At 39.6% G+C, this 14,023-nt stretch overlaps 2 protein-coding genes across 3 annotated transcripts in view; both read right to left on the bottom strand.

Annotated features, from left to right (window-relative positions):
* LOC106804782 (zinc finger MYND domain-containing protein 19-like) overlaps positions 1-8,453 on the bottom strand; it is an 18,863-nt gene extending 10,410 nt beyond the window's left edge. The window contains exons 1-2 of the mRNA XM_014806118.1: positions 8,236-8,453; positions 4,924-4,983 (exon numbers count right to left, since the gene is read on the bottom strand). Of these exons, the coding sequence (XP_014661604.1) occupies positions 4,924-4,983; positions 8,236-8,286 (111 nt within the window). The 5' untranslated portion in view covers positions 8,287-8,453. The remainder of the gene's footprint in view (positions 1-4,923; positions 4,984-8,235) is intronic.
* A 696-nt stretch (positions 8,454-9,149) lies between these two features.
* LOC106804774 overlaps positions 9,150-14,023 on the bottom strand; it is a 6,448-nt gene continuing 1,574 nt past the window's right edge. For both annotated transcript variants that reach the window (XM_014806100.1, XM_014806099.1), the window contains one exon: positions 9,150-11,447. In XM_014806100.1, coding sequence (XP_014661586.1) covers positions 10,231-11,352 — 1,122 coding nt within the window. In that variant the 5' untranslated portion in view covers positions 11,353-11,447 and the 3' untranslated portion in view covers positions 9,150-10,230. The remainder of the gene's footprint in view (positions 11,448-14,023) is intronic.

Below are 14,023 nucleotides of genomic sequence, written 5' to 3' on the forward strand. Positions count from 1 at the left end.
CATGTAACATCTCCACCATTCAGCATTCATGATATCTCACGCTCACTCTCTCTCTCTCTCTCTCTCTCTCTCTCTCGCTCTCTCTCTCTCTCTCTCTCTCTCTCGCTCTCTCTCTCTCTCTCAGCTGTAGATGTGCGAGAAGCATGCTGCATTCGTCGCGCACCGGCACACTGGTCGGAGCAGCACACGGCGTGTGCTCTCTCTCTCTCTCTCTCAGCTGTAGATGTGCGAGAGAAGCATGCTGCATTCGTCGCGCACCGGCACACTGGTCGGAGCAGCACACGGCGTGTGCCCTCTGTCTCAATATAACTCCTCTGTCCCTCCCCACCCCTGCGCGCCACAACAGCACAGCGGGTGGCACGGGCTTTGTTCCAAGAAATTGTTCCTATAATGACACCTTCCACCCGATAAACGCATCGTAAGAAATCGAGAGATAGGAGAGAGAATGTGCAACGTTTGCTGTCCAGAGTTACTGCTCCATGATTCAAACAGAATCATCAATTTGTCAGAATAGGAACTGGGCTTCAGGAGATCAAAGTTAACATCACAGTGGAATTGCGTTAGCGCTAGTACCAGCATAAATCTGTGGCGGCAACACCTTTAATCTTCATCCACATACATATCGCATCACAACACGAACAATACCAACGTGTCTTGATGCGCACGTGGGCATTGCATTTGGTATTAATTGGTTTGTTTTAATATGAGTATTGTTTTGAGTTTTTATCTGCAGATACCACCATGTAAATAAATCGGTGGTGATTTTTTATGTTTACTCATATAACTTGAGGGATAATACGTACACCACAATCTCATAAAGCTATTACAAACAGTAACCAATAAGTCGAATGATGTAAAAAAGGAGGGTCAACTGGGACGATCAGAATCTCATCATTGGTTTGCTGGCTGTGCTATGTAAATCGCTACATCCCCACATTACGTAATGGATAGCAGCAGCAGCAGCAGCAGCAGCAGCAGCAGCAGCAGCAGCAGCAGCAGCAGCAGCAGCAGCAGCAGCATTATCGAGTAGTTACAGTACGCACATCGACTACGGAGCACAAGTGTGGTCTCTGGTCACAGCTGTTGAGCCAGGTGGCTGCCGAATCATTGTGTAAGCAGAGGCACACACCGCCACACCAAGACAACACATCTCTAGGCATAGGACAGGGTTCGGAGACAACAAATTTCTATACGATGACTGATTTCTCCATTATTATACATATTCCTCAAGCTAAAATCAATCATCTAACCAACGATCGTTAAACAAACACATGGTATGAAGGCAAGTTTTACGGACTGATAACCTTTAGTGCACTGTGACGTCTGTGTGTACTGCTAGTATACTAGTGCTGTGGTTACCAGACTGTAAAACCTGTCTAATATTTGCTAATGCTAATAAAAAAACCTTTGCAATTTAAGTACATTTCGCAACAATGAATCCTTTTATCAAGTTTCCATCAATATATTATCATATCAGAATACAGTAATCAGATCATTATCAGAATACAGTAAAAGTGATGTGATATGCTATATATACTAGGATACATCAATGCATAAGAACACAGCCGTGCAGTCCGTCTAGTACTCTTCTTGTGAGACATAATACCAGAAGAACAGAATACGTTCACCATACAGCTGCAAATTTGTATCTCATATCAGACCTCAGCTTCTTGATTTTAAGCGGTATTCTTGTTCCTACTGTTACTAACATTTGGTTAGTTTAAGTTATTAGATTTTACACTATTATCTACGAGATATGAGACAAGACTTGTGTTAATATTATTTTTCAGTATGTTGCAGATTGATAATTTCGTTCTATGATTTTTTTTATAGCGTAATCAAAGTCTGTTGTGTTACACCCACACACACATACCTGCGTCGCCTCTGCATTTCTTTCTTGATGGCATGACTTGGTCGATTTTGCTGATAACTTTCACTTTCACCTTACTGTAATCGGCCGTATAAGTTAGCCTATAGCGCCAATGCGTACCAGGTACCGTAACCTCTCAGCGGTCAACTTCTCCACAGCCTGCTGGCTACAAATTTTTTTATACGCCTAGTAGATCAATACAATTGCAAGAAGCCAGTCTGCTAGCGTTGCAGTGACGTTACGGTTAGTCTGTCCGTCGCCTGACCCCAGCACCGTCATTTGTGGAAGCGTCAAAGCAAGCACCGCAGTGAACTTTCAGTGCTCCGCTATCGACTTGCATAGACTGACCGTAGCTCGTTTACTCGCGACAGCGGCGGTGGCGGGGTAGGGGAAAGCACGCCCGCACATCTTGTGATTTTTCTATTTGCCATCAGACGTTGGGGACGTAAAGTTACCCACAAACATAAAAACCAGCCGTACTCTTGCAGTATAGCACCGAAGATAAGCATGTAAACGTACACGAAAATTTAGTATGCATCCACATTCCACAACAACTAACAAGGAATATTCTAAGACATATTTTGTATTAGTTCCTGTTATCAATGTCAAACATCCTCCGTATATAAACGCCATGTAATGCGCCAACACATCTGATTACTCATATGCAAAGTATTTACCAGCATGTGGTAACCACAGGCACTTGGGACAGAGTCAGTAAAATCTGAAAATAATATGAACGCACATTCACAAATACTACCGTACCTCTCAATTACATTTCCACTGTTGTGTCAATGTATATCAACTTTCCTTCGTAAAAACTAACGCCGAACGCTCCCGCACTCGCCGCTGCGAGTGTGCTGTGTCGTCATTATAATGATAATAATAATATATAATGATATATTAAAGATATATATTTAAGATATATATAATCAAGATATAATGATAATAATATATAACTTTACTATTACTTTTTTTACTGACTCTGTCCCAAGTGCCTGTGGTGGTAACAACCTACAAAAGCGCCTTGCGCTCACCATACATTATCGGGCACCTGCCGGGCTTCCTGCTGAACTCCGTGTGCCACGCCAGCCATGCAGCAGCATTTCTAAGACTTTTCATAAATTGCCCAACGTGGCGCAGAGCCAACGGTCACCATTTCCACAGCCACCATAAATAATTACCATTACTTTGGCTCAGTGATCGGGCATGTATACATTGTTCCCCGATATTCCGAAATTAGTAACATTTTTACCAGAGTATAATAGATTATAACAGATTATAATATATAGATTAGTCCTTGATTGTAACTTAGCAGGTTTGCGACTGAAGCAGCAAACTGAATTAAATTTTTTATATCTAGCAGACGCAATCACTAATTAATACTTGTTTCATTATTCATAATTGCCTTTCATTCAGCGGTCTTTGTTTTTCGTCAGCAGCTTGCGCGAAAAATAACGAGCATTTATTTCAGCCCATATAACGATCTGGGTTCGGCTGAACGAATATTTTTTATGTATTTACAGACACAGCCGCGGCGCATATATATACATCACGTTGGCTATCACATACTATTAAAGCCTTCTTGAACATTCTCCGAGCCGTCGTCACCTACTGTCACACGAAAACACGCGCATATAGCCGTCATATATGAGCCAACAGCTGGGTCTAACGGAATACTGGTACTGACGATTCTCACTATTATCAAGAGCAGATAAAGAAGGGTACTTCTTTATCTGCTCTTGCTATTATGTATGACTTTTTTGTATGTGCATGTATATAGTATATAGTATCACAGTCACTATGTTTGCCAACACTTAGTAGGGAGCCGGGAATCGAGGGGAACTATGGACGGGACAATGGACAATGGTCAATAAAACGGCACTAACCGTCTATAAATAGCTTATTTTATATACAGTGAGTATATATTACAAGCAGATACTTTGTTATACATATCACCAAGAGTAGATATATAAGGTTTTATTATCTACTCTTGATATCACCCACAAGATGAAATCACGCATGATTTTACACGATTATTGTTATTTTTAAAAACTATAACTATAACTGTACTATAACTTTATAGTATAGCCTGTAAATAACCATTTAAATACCTAAATATCGATGGCATAATATAATTTACAACATAAGAACACAAGCAACTACGCTAGGCAAACTAACACCAGCTATCGCAAAATCAGATCCCTGTGGGTCACACATAAAGACCAGCAGAGCAACAATAAACACTGCCAACCAGAACTTTTGCCACTTCCTAACTGTCTTCCCATATCAAGAGCACATACACCCTTATGTGCTCGTCAGTCGTCATCATTTGCATTATATATGGACTCACTGATCTCACTTTGCTTTAGTGTGCACTCTAATGATGGCCCTCATTTATATCGAAGAATGCCCAAGGATTTGGTAAAAATAAGACAAGCTGCCTTGCAAAATAGATCACTATAGGAAACGTTTTTACTGTCCCCATTCATTCTAGAAATGTCTTAGCAGTGGAAATAGTTTCGCTTCATGACACACTGGACATTATAAGCTAGTGTTGTTTAACACTGGTGCATAGATAGGCTATATCTGATACCAGGTGCTGCTTAATATTGGGGTCAATTATAATATCAAATACCCAGTAGTACCCCAGTACACTATTAGCTCGCAGTTCCACTCTAAACTGAGTTAATAGTTTGTATCTAAGCAATCAATTCCACTTTAACTAGTGTGGTTGTTTTGTAATAGCAAGTACAGTAATGAAGTTTAAAATAATTCAGCAGAATCACTTAATTCATAAATAGGTATTCCTAGCATCATCTTGGAACACGCATTTTATTCTTAAAATCTGTTTTACCTGTTGTACCGTTGTTATAAATGCATATTTCGTTGCTCATGTTATATACCACCAAAACTATACCAAATGGGATCCAAAAATTGAAAATTCTAACTTTCTAAAACCAATGACAGGGAAATGTATGTATAATTATAATCCTAAATCTATCTGCACCCCTTACAATGCAATGCAGTATTCTAGAAACATATGTTACTTGTACCTCAAAATGGAAATGCTCGACTAGAGAAATGTCACGTTCATCCAGCAGAGCGTACTTTGTCTGTAAAAGAAAAGATATATGATACCAAAACATACAAATGAAATGTAAAAAGCATATATATATATATATATCACACGCCCATCACACGTACGCAGATAGCAAGTTGCAAGTGCATGGGTGCAATCTCGGGGTAAAGTGTGAAGAAAAGATGAGAGAGAAGGCAGATCTTGACGTAATGCTTCTGTCCCGAGAAAAATGGATTTGCAGTTTAAAACAATTATTATACATAGCTGTCATTAGATCCACATACAGTGATGAATTGGAAATAGATGTTGGCACAGGGATTTCAGTGTAAAAATCTGGGTCCCATCTAATTTTTTATGACACTTCTGAAGATTTTAGGTTGAGTATTTAGAATTTCATCGTACTAATTAGTAATTATGCATTCATGCACGCGTAAAGATCATAAACGAACATGAAATAATAAATAAACGAATAACACCCACATGCAAACCACGCCTGCATAGAATTCTAAGCGTCTGTCTGCACACGCACATGTAGGTAGCGTAGATTATATTGATTCGGCCTCATTTCACCCATGACCGTAGTTAGAACCCAACGCTATAGTGGCTGCATTACATCACCTGCTATAACAGTTGTTCAAACTCTGCAGCTAATACACGAGTGGCTGGTTTTAGGCTGTATCGAGCGCGTGAGCTCATATATATTACCAGCCCGGGTTAATAATGACAAATTAAGATTTGTCATTATTAACCCCTGATATTACTAACCCATTATTAACATTATTAACCCATGGGTGAAGGACTGACATTATAGCTAACCTAACTCTGCTGGCTATGGATACCTGTGTCTGCATTACTAAACATCATCACATGGACTAATGAGATACAGAATATGCTAATCATAACATTATACCAGAAGCTAATAACGACAAACTAGCTCCTGATTATACGCGTGTTCATTGCAGAAAAGTTTGACGTTCACAACACAAGCTACAGTTTCAAACAAAATCTACCAAGACTGTAGACACCATAATTTACAATTGCTGGACAACCCTGTTATTTTTAAAGAAACGCTCCTAAAACTCACAATTGTAACTATAGGCCTAACTATAGAAAAAACACCCAGTCTGCAGGCAAGATAAGTTAAGTAGCACATGAAGTGTGCTAGTATATTGGCGATGACAAAATATGTACATATTTTTTGTCCTACTGCCTAGGCCCTAGGCACACTTTTTATATGTAGAAATCAGCACACTTGCAAAGCGTCTGCATAAACCAGTAGTTGCTCCAGATTTCTATTTTGAATCAAGGTTAAGGCTGGATGCAACACTACAGCAATAGATTACTAAATCCGAAAGTGCATTTTTAGGTCACCTACAACCCTGAAATAGGACAAGTCTTTGTTTGCAATGCTGAGTGCCGCACGCATATAGACTGCATCCAACTGCTCCCGTCTAACATACCAGACATGTGGCAACCCCCACGTAGAACCAGACTGAACAACATTTTAGTAGTTTCCAGCCAGCCATGCTATCCGTTCACTTTCCTTTGTTGTAAAAACGGCTATTACTTGTATACAATAATATTAATGAGAAATTTCACCCGTTTAGAATTAAAATGAATTTAAATAATATCCACGTAACTCTACCCTGTATTTACACATAATGCTAAGGAATCCCATGTACATTCATTCATTCGCGTATACGGGTTTCCCCACAGGCACTTGGAACGTCTCAATAAAAAAAACTAATGGTAAATAAACACGAAATGTATTTACCACCAAAGCCTTAATGTTTCTCTACTCTATGTCCCCTATTATTGCCGATAATTACCCGTAAATGCCGGTCAAATGCTCATCTGCAACACACAAGTACACCGCACGCCCGCCCTGTGCACAAACAACATGAATAAGAGAGTAATTGTTGGCAATAATAAGCGACATAGAGTAGAGAAACATTAAGACTTTAGTAGTAAATACATTTCGTGTTTATTTACCTTTATTTTATTTTATTGAGACGTTCCAAGTGCCTGTGAGTTTCCTTACATGGCGTACACACTGTAGTACACATTTATTGATAGGCCACCAGGTTGGTTGCCTGGACGACAGACAGACAGACAATCATTCAATCAATCCTCGTTTCAAAATTTCATGTCTAATATGCCACGAGCACTCTTAAACAGATTGAAAAGCATGTGGCTACAAGTATACATCGGCAAGTTCACCTGCACACATATCTTTATCTTGATAAATTACATGGACTTGGCTTTCAACAATCACGATCCACGCCGTGTTGGCAAAATTATTTGGGTGTCGGTGTCTGAACCTATGTGACGTATGTCTATGATTCAGCAAGTCATAGAAGGTCTAGATATCCTTCTATGGCGGAAAACGTACGATTCCTATCTTTAACTATAGTTTTGTGAATAATCGATCCATCAGTATGGTGTTTCTGGTACAGACAAAATTGCAGTGATAATTTTATTTGAAATTAGTTCGACCTCGCCACAACATGGAACGTACGTCACTGTACGTGTGTGCTTCTAGCAATAAATTAAGTTATACACTATAGCCAGGTACTATATATGATATCTCACGTACGTCGCATATCTCGTTGTAACATAACTTAGTTGAAAATACGCAAGTTCCACCGAAAATGAGAGGATTCAACCGACATAATACTGGTAATTTGCCAGCATGTTAGCCATTTCTGTTGCATATCATCTTTCTCACTTCAGATCAATAGTCAATACCATGTAAAACCCAAGGTATAGGCCTACTTCTACTAGTTATAAAACGTTTTAGTATTCGATTTTATACATTCTGTAGCTATATAGACAGTCTGCACCAGACAAGTCATTCAAGTTTAAACTATGAACGTGCTGATTTAGTAGTGAACTTCTATTTAACCCTCACGTATTATCCACTACACTAGTAATGTTTACCGCAGATAGGAGAGTTATTAGTGGTGCAATAAGATTTATTATACATTATTTTTATTTTTGCTGATTTGTTGGAACGGCCAGTGATTGTTTGTCACCAATAGGCAATACACCATGCCGGGAGACATATGACAGGCAAGCTGTTTTCTGACTTTATCCCCTAGCCCAGTGCCACATTCAACATCCGGCTCTACTATGATTACATGGCTGAAGTCATTAGATGAGATAAACATCATGATATAGTAAACATAAAGCTCATGACCCTTTATATCGGAACGTAGATGATTAAATTCACAGGCATCAAGACGAAAACGCCAAGAGTTCTGCAAAATCCGACAATTCAACTTACCTTGCCTGCGGCTCTTCCTAAACGTAGAATTCCTAGCTTGAATCCTGACATGTCAAACTTCAATATGTCAATACGTACACGTACCTAGTTACGCGTCGCGTCGCTCTTTCACCGCTTATTTACACGCACAGAGACAGAGAGAACACGCTCCTTGCACAACACGCTGCCTCAGGAGCTCAATCTGGCGATGCCGCGAACCTCGCGTCGCCGCCGCATCCTCCACAAACCACGTGGTCGACGGGCTGACCAATCGTGCTGTGCAAATACAGCACCGCTCCTCCCCAAACCCCCAATCGACAGGTGGTGCCTCACATGAGGTAAACAAAGATCATCAAGCAAGTACGTGACTGTACGTCTGCTTGCTTTGTTTATCTTGCCATTTGTTAGCTCTAGTAGTAGTAACTATAGCCCGCGTACGCGTACGGTTGCCGCCGCTCGCTCGCTCGGTTACCCATTTGTCGACTATCTACCCGGTCATTTTGAATACTATGGGGCGATAATGGTGAGAAACGGGTAGCATTACCGGCCGCGAACGAAGTTGTTTTCACTGTTTTCACGTATAAACTGATGATCACCCGATGATAATCGACCGACTCAACCGATGATAATCGGACAATGATCGCCGATTACGAACTATATAGGAACCAGTCCAGTGTAAATGTGTAAGTTGCCAACCACTTCGGCTGGAGTTTTACTTTATAAACAAAAGACCAAAGCTACCAAATTTAAGACCAAAGCGTCTTGATAAGACAATATATTCTATTAAACGTACAATCGCCGAAAAATCATTCCCACTATTACTAGACCAATAAATTGTGCCCTAAAAATTGTTATATTCTGATGTTATTCTGATGTTCCTAAAATAACATCAGAATAAAAAAATTTTTAGGGCACAATTTATTGGTCTAACTATTACTAATTACTATTACTCTATATTGCTTCCCACGATAGTCTAAGTCACAGTGAAATGAACAGAATCTGGATTACAATAAGAATGATATGTTATAAGATTTGATATGTTAAGAATCAAGCAAATTCAGATTGCTTAATTTAGATTACAATAATGACAAAAATGATTAAAAATCCATAAAAATTACATTTTTTATTAACGATTATATAATCACATATTATAATTTATATAATTTATATACATTCCCATAATGATATTACTGCATGATCTTGACCTCTATACTCAAATCTTTCAACAGTAAAACAAATTATGAGTGCATTTTTTACAACCGTTTTTCTTTGCCACCAAATTAGCTCCGATGTGTTATTACCATACACAGTCGAAAATATCAAGGCTACTAGTACATTGAATAAACCAACAATATTAATGCAGCCAGCTGCATTATAATTTCGTGAATTCATTATATCGTTATTTCTAACCAGTTGTTAAAATTACTTTAAATATATATTACAAAAACTCTGCACATGAAAAATATATCCATGCATTTGCAATACTTGGCTAAGCGTGTCATACTTTCCAATAATAATTTTGGTGTACAATGTACTTCATTATGTGTCACATAAAATTATACACATGAGAAAAAACTAGCTTGCTCAGCTGGTATCTTAATTATCATGGTTTCACAGGGAACTCTAACAACACACGCACGCACGCACGCACGCACGCACGCACGCACACACACACACACACAACAACAACAACAGCAACAATGAACACTAAGAAATAAACTCAACCCAAATCAAATGAATGTCTAGCATTTCTTACATAAAATTGTATGAGCAACCGAAGGGTACTACAGCTGTCAATACCAATAAACATCCACCAGCAAGATTTCACACACAGTATTTGTTTCTGCTGAATACTGCAAATGTATAATTGTTATGGGAGTGTATTATTAAACCCAAGTTCAACAGAAAATAATACTGAAAGCTACGTAGTACTGTTTTCCTTCCATGTGTAAGCAAATGGATAAAGTTAACTTTGCAGGAAGACCAGCTCGACTGGCGAGGATGAATTAACGCCTCTCACAAGTATACGTGGATGATACGATGAACATATTCCCGGCACATTGGGCACTTCTGGGCTAATGCCTTTGTGCCACATTCTTCGCAAACACAGAGATGTCTACAAGGCAAGAAAAGTACAGTTTTCTCCCCGTCTTGACAGATAACACATAAGAAGCGATCAGGATCTTCTTGTGAACTTTCCGTGTCACCATCCATAGCTGGTGAGTCTGTAATCACTGAAGCTGAGGCAGCAGGCAACACCTGACATTCTGCACCACTATGTGTCACTCTGTTGCAAGATTGCGGACAGCTATTAAAGGCTGAATCATTGTCTGTATGCACACTATCATCGGCATCTAAATCAACACTGCCACTCCTAATAATCCACTGAAGATTTTGTCTGCTTGCTTCCTCTACAGAGGGATGTCTCTCGACCGGGCCAGAATCCTCACTGCCTATCCTTACAATCCGCTGAAGATTCTGTCTGTTTACTTCCTCTGCGGAGTCACCACTTTGTACAGAGCTATGACTTCTACAATGTCTACTGCTTCTACTCACAATAGTTTTTATCAAATCTGGAATCTTTATGAAAATTACACTGTAAATCAGACACCAAAAACAAGAGCATACACGTAATATTAAATTGAATACAAATAGTGGGACATATGGGAAAAAACAATGAATTACAATAGCAATGAAAAGACTGGCTACTACATAATACAAATTATTTATGCTCACTAGAGCTTCTTTTATCTTATTTTCTGAATACCAATTTCTACTCAAGGATGCCATGTTAAATGACCTTATTCTTTCTTCTGTGTGCTCACAAAGGACGATGAATACTTCGTACATTGCGCCAACAAAGCTGAGCACCTGAATACATCCCTGAACTAGTAAGTCCACTGCATACGCAAAAACAATGACAATTATTCTAAACATGTCCGTTGCGACATACATAAGTACATCCAAAATCATGTGGATAGTGTAAGCCACATTGCTGAATATAGATAAGATTGTGGACGAGTAGTTGATGATGTTACTAACCACTGATACGAACAATGCATATGCCTCAACAGGATTCTCAATCACTTTCATGATTACGAAAATTGCCACAATCCCTTTCGCAATCTTTAGCCACATATTTAATGGTCTTTAAACTATTCAAAATTTTCTGTGTCCTGTGAAATTCTTCAGTCCTTTTCCATGGAAAGTTTGTCCCAAATTGATCTTGTACACTGGAATAACGGAGTAAAATATATTTATGATCAGAATTTCATCATCATGCATATCACCACACCAAAACAACTAGACGTGATGCGGCCCTGATGACGAGGCACGCCGAGGATTGACAATTTGTGTCTTCCAATCACAGCCTATGCCGCACCAGTCTTTTATATTTTTAAAGATGGGGACCCATTGGACCACCAAATCGCCGATCTCAGGAACTATGGCATTCTGCTATGCTAGAATCATTTCCTACGATAGAGTTTGCCACAAATACAAAAATAACACGCTGTTTAGCGCACTGCGCTACGTCCTTCTATCGCATTTTCGCATCTCCGTAATCAGAATAAGCCCCGCCTTCTTCGTTGATGGGCATAAATGGGGCATCACCGACGTGACCAGTTACTGTACAGGTCTACTGTCTTTCGCCAGCCTGTTGACTTTTCGTAAATAATGAAATGCCCGGCCGATGCATTTCGCATCGAAGTGGAACATTTTCGGCATTTTCACTCGCTGTCAGAAGTGATCGACTGCATCATTCATTGAACATCAATTGTAGTTTTTCTTAAAATTAAATAATTCCGAAAATCCCTAACCGCGCTACTCGATTGTTTTAGCCAATGAACGTAGCTGTGTGTGTGACGTCTTACTCGTGAGCTTTAAGATTGGCTTAGCGGGCCTCGAAATGGATATCGGAGGCATGCACCACACAACACGCGTGTTTGTTTACATATAGCGTTGTGACATCAGGATGGGTGGTGTCGGGAGTACTGCGATGATAACGTGAATGCGTGATTGATCAGGGAGGGGGTGCATGTAAGAGGGAGACATTTTCTTTGGGGTTCCGAAAAACACAATTCCACTTGACAATTTCATGGGCCATCTCAATTGGAAGCTCTGCATAATGGACCACCAACAAGCCCTTTGACTGCCTAGAAATTCAAAGGGCTGTCTGTATGTTGCTCTTATTTAGCCGCCGATAGTTCTTATTTAGAACAAAGTCTTCATTGTTATCTTCTAAAACTACAGACCATCCGCTGACTGCTGTGGAGACATATGTGCCGGGCCTCTAATTTGGCGCACGTCTCCACTGCGGACAGCGCTTCATACTTCAACATCCCCGCAATCGCGTGCGCATATCCCGCGGTACTGCGCGTCTCATCCGCGCGCAGCACTCGGGACCAACAGCAAAGCTGTGCCACGCAATCTTGTACCATGTCTCTCTGGTTATATGTTACATATTACTAGTTATTTTTACAATAAAATAAGAGGCATTTATTAACTTTCTGACTTGCAAGTTGACATATTGCATCACAACTGGATATATCTTAGATTTTACACAGAAAAAATGTTTAGGAACAAGTCTAATGGCACTGCGCATGTATATGGAGGCATATGTATGTTATTGTGCAATGATTGGCCACCAGTGTTCTCTCCAAGAATTTCAGAAGGCATACCGTTTATGGGCACATAGAGAAGGGCACGGGAAGGGGTTTTACCAATTGGAGTCAACTACACATGTCAAAAGTAACCCCAACGAACAGGTAAACTCTATTAGTGTAGATATGTATACACCAAGCTGTGAAAACAGCATTATTGTGTTGAGATCGTCAAATGTGGGCACAGCTAGAAATGAAGGCATGTCAATTAGAAAATAAAGGCACTTAATTTGGATGATTTACAGGATGTCGCAGATTAGCTTCAGCCTAATAAAGGCATGTGAGACCTGACATGCGTTCAAGGCCTGGAAAGAACCCTGATATATCACTAACGCTGCACTGTGTCATCCACGTATTAGAATAGGGTTAAAGGTCATTAGTTTTTAGTTCATGGTTGTAGTTTTGTTGTTCTAGTCATAGTTGCACCAGTTTTGACACCCCCACATTTATTAAGAAATATTCTCAACTTTTACAATTTTTTATTTGTTTAAAGGTGCCCCTGCCTCAAACTTTCAAGCGGCAAACATAAAATCAGGCAAAAATGAATTGTTTTAACATTGCACGTATATACTTGCCTATATATGTGTGATAGATAAAAAAAATTGCTCAGGAATACGTTCATTCAAAGCTTTTGGACGACAAAGTGAAAGTGTCGGGTCGAATTTTCCAAACAGCGTTTACTTTTTCCGCTCTGCGGCGATGTTGTGACGCGTCTCTTGTTGCTATGCGGTGTTGCCAAGCGCTGAAAGTTATGAAGGCAGCATGAGCTCATAGATATCATATAACACATGTGTTTAATATATGATATATATGGATGTGCTGGTAACGTGACCTGCGTCGACTCTTGCCGCCATGATACAGAACCGTTGCGAAACACGTTTTTCGATAAGCTTAAGGCTTAAATGATACATATTTTTACAATTTTATTTTCAAAGCTAACGTTCAGTTAAAGTGTAGGGAGTTATTTACTTGAAACGCTGGTTTGTCACAAAACTGTGCGCGGGAATTGGACAATTTGTGTTTTATCATTTCTTGTGATTTAAAACCCAAGGTTGCGAGTGGTGTCCTGCTTTATTCACACATAATACTTAAAACCAACAGTAACCTCTCTAGATAGTATCTATACAATGTTAGCGCATGTATTGCAA

Source organism: Priapulus caudatus, unplaced genomic scaffold (assembly GCF_000485595.1).
Source record: "Priapulus caudatus unplaced genomic scaffold, Priapulus_caudatus-5.0.1 Scaffold87, whole genome shotgun sequence".
Taxonomy (NCBI): Eukaryota; Metazoa; Priapulida; class Priapulimorpha; order Priapulimorphida; family Priapulidae; genus Priapulus; species Priapulus caudatus.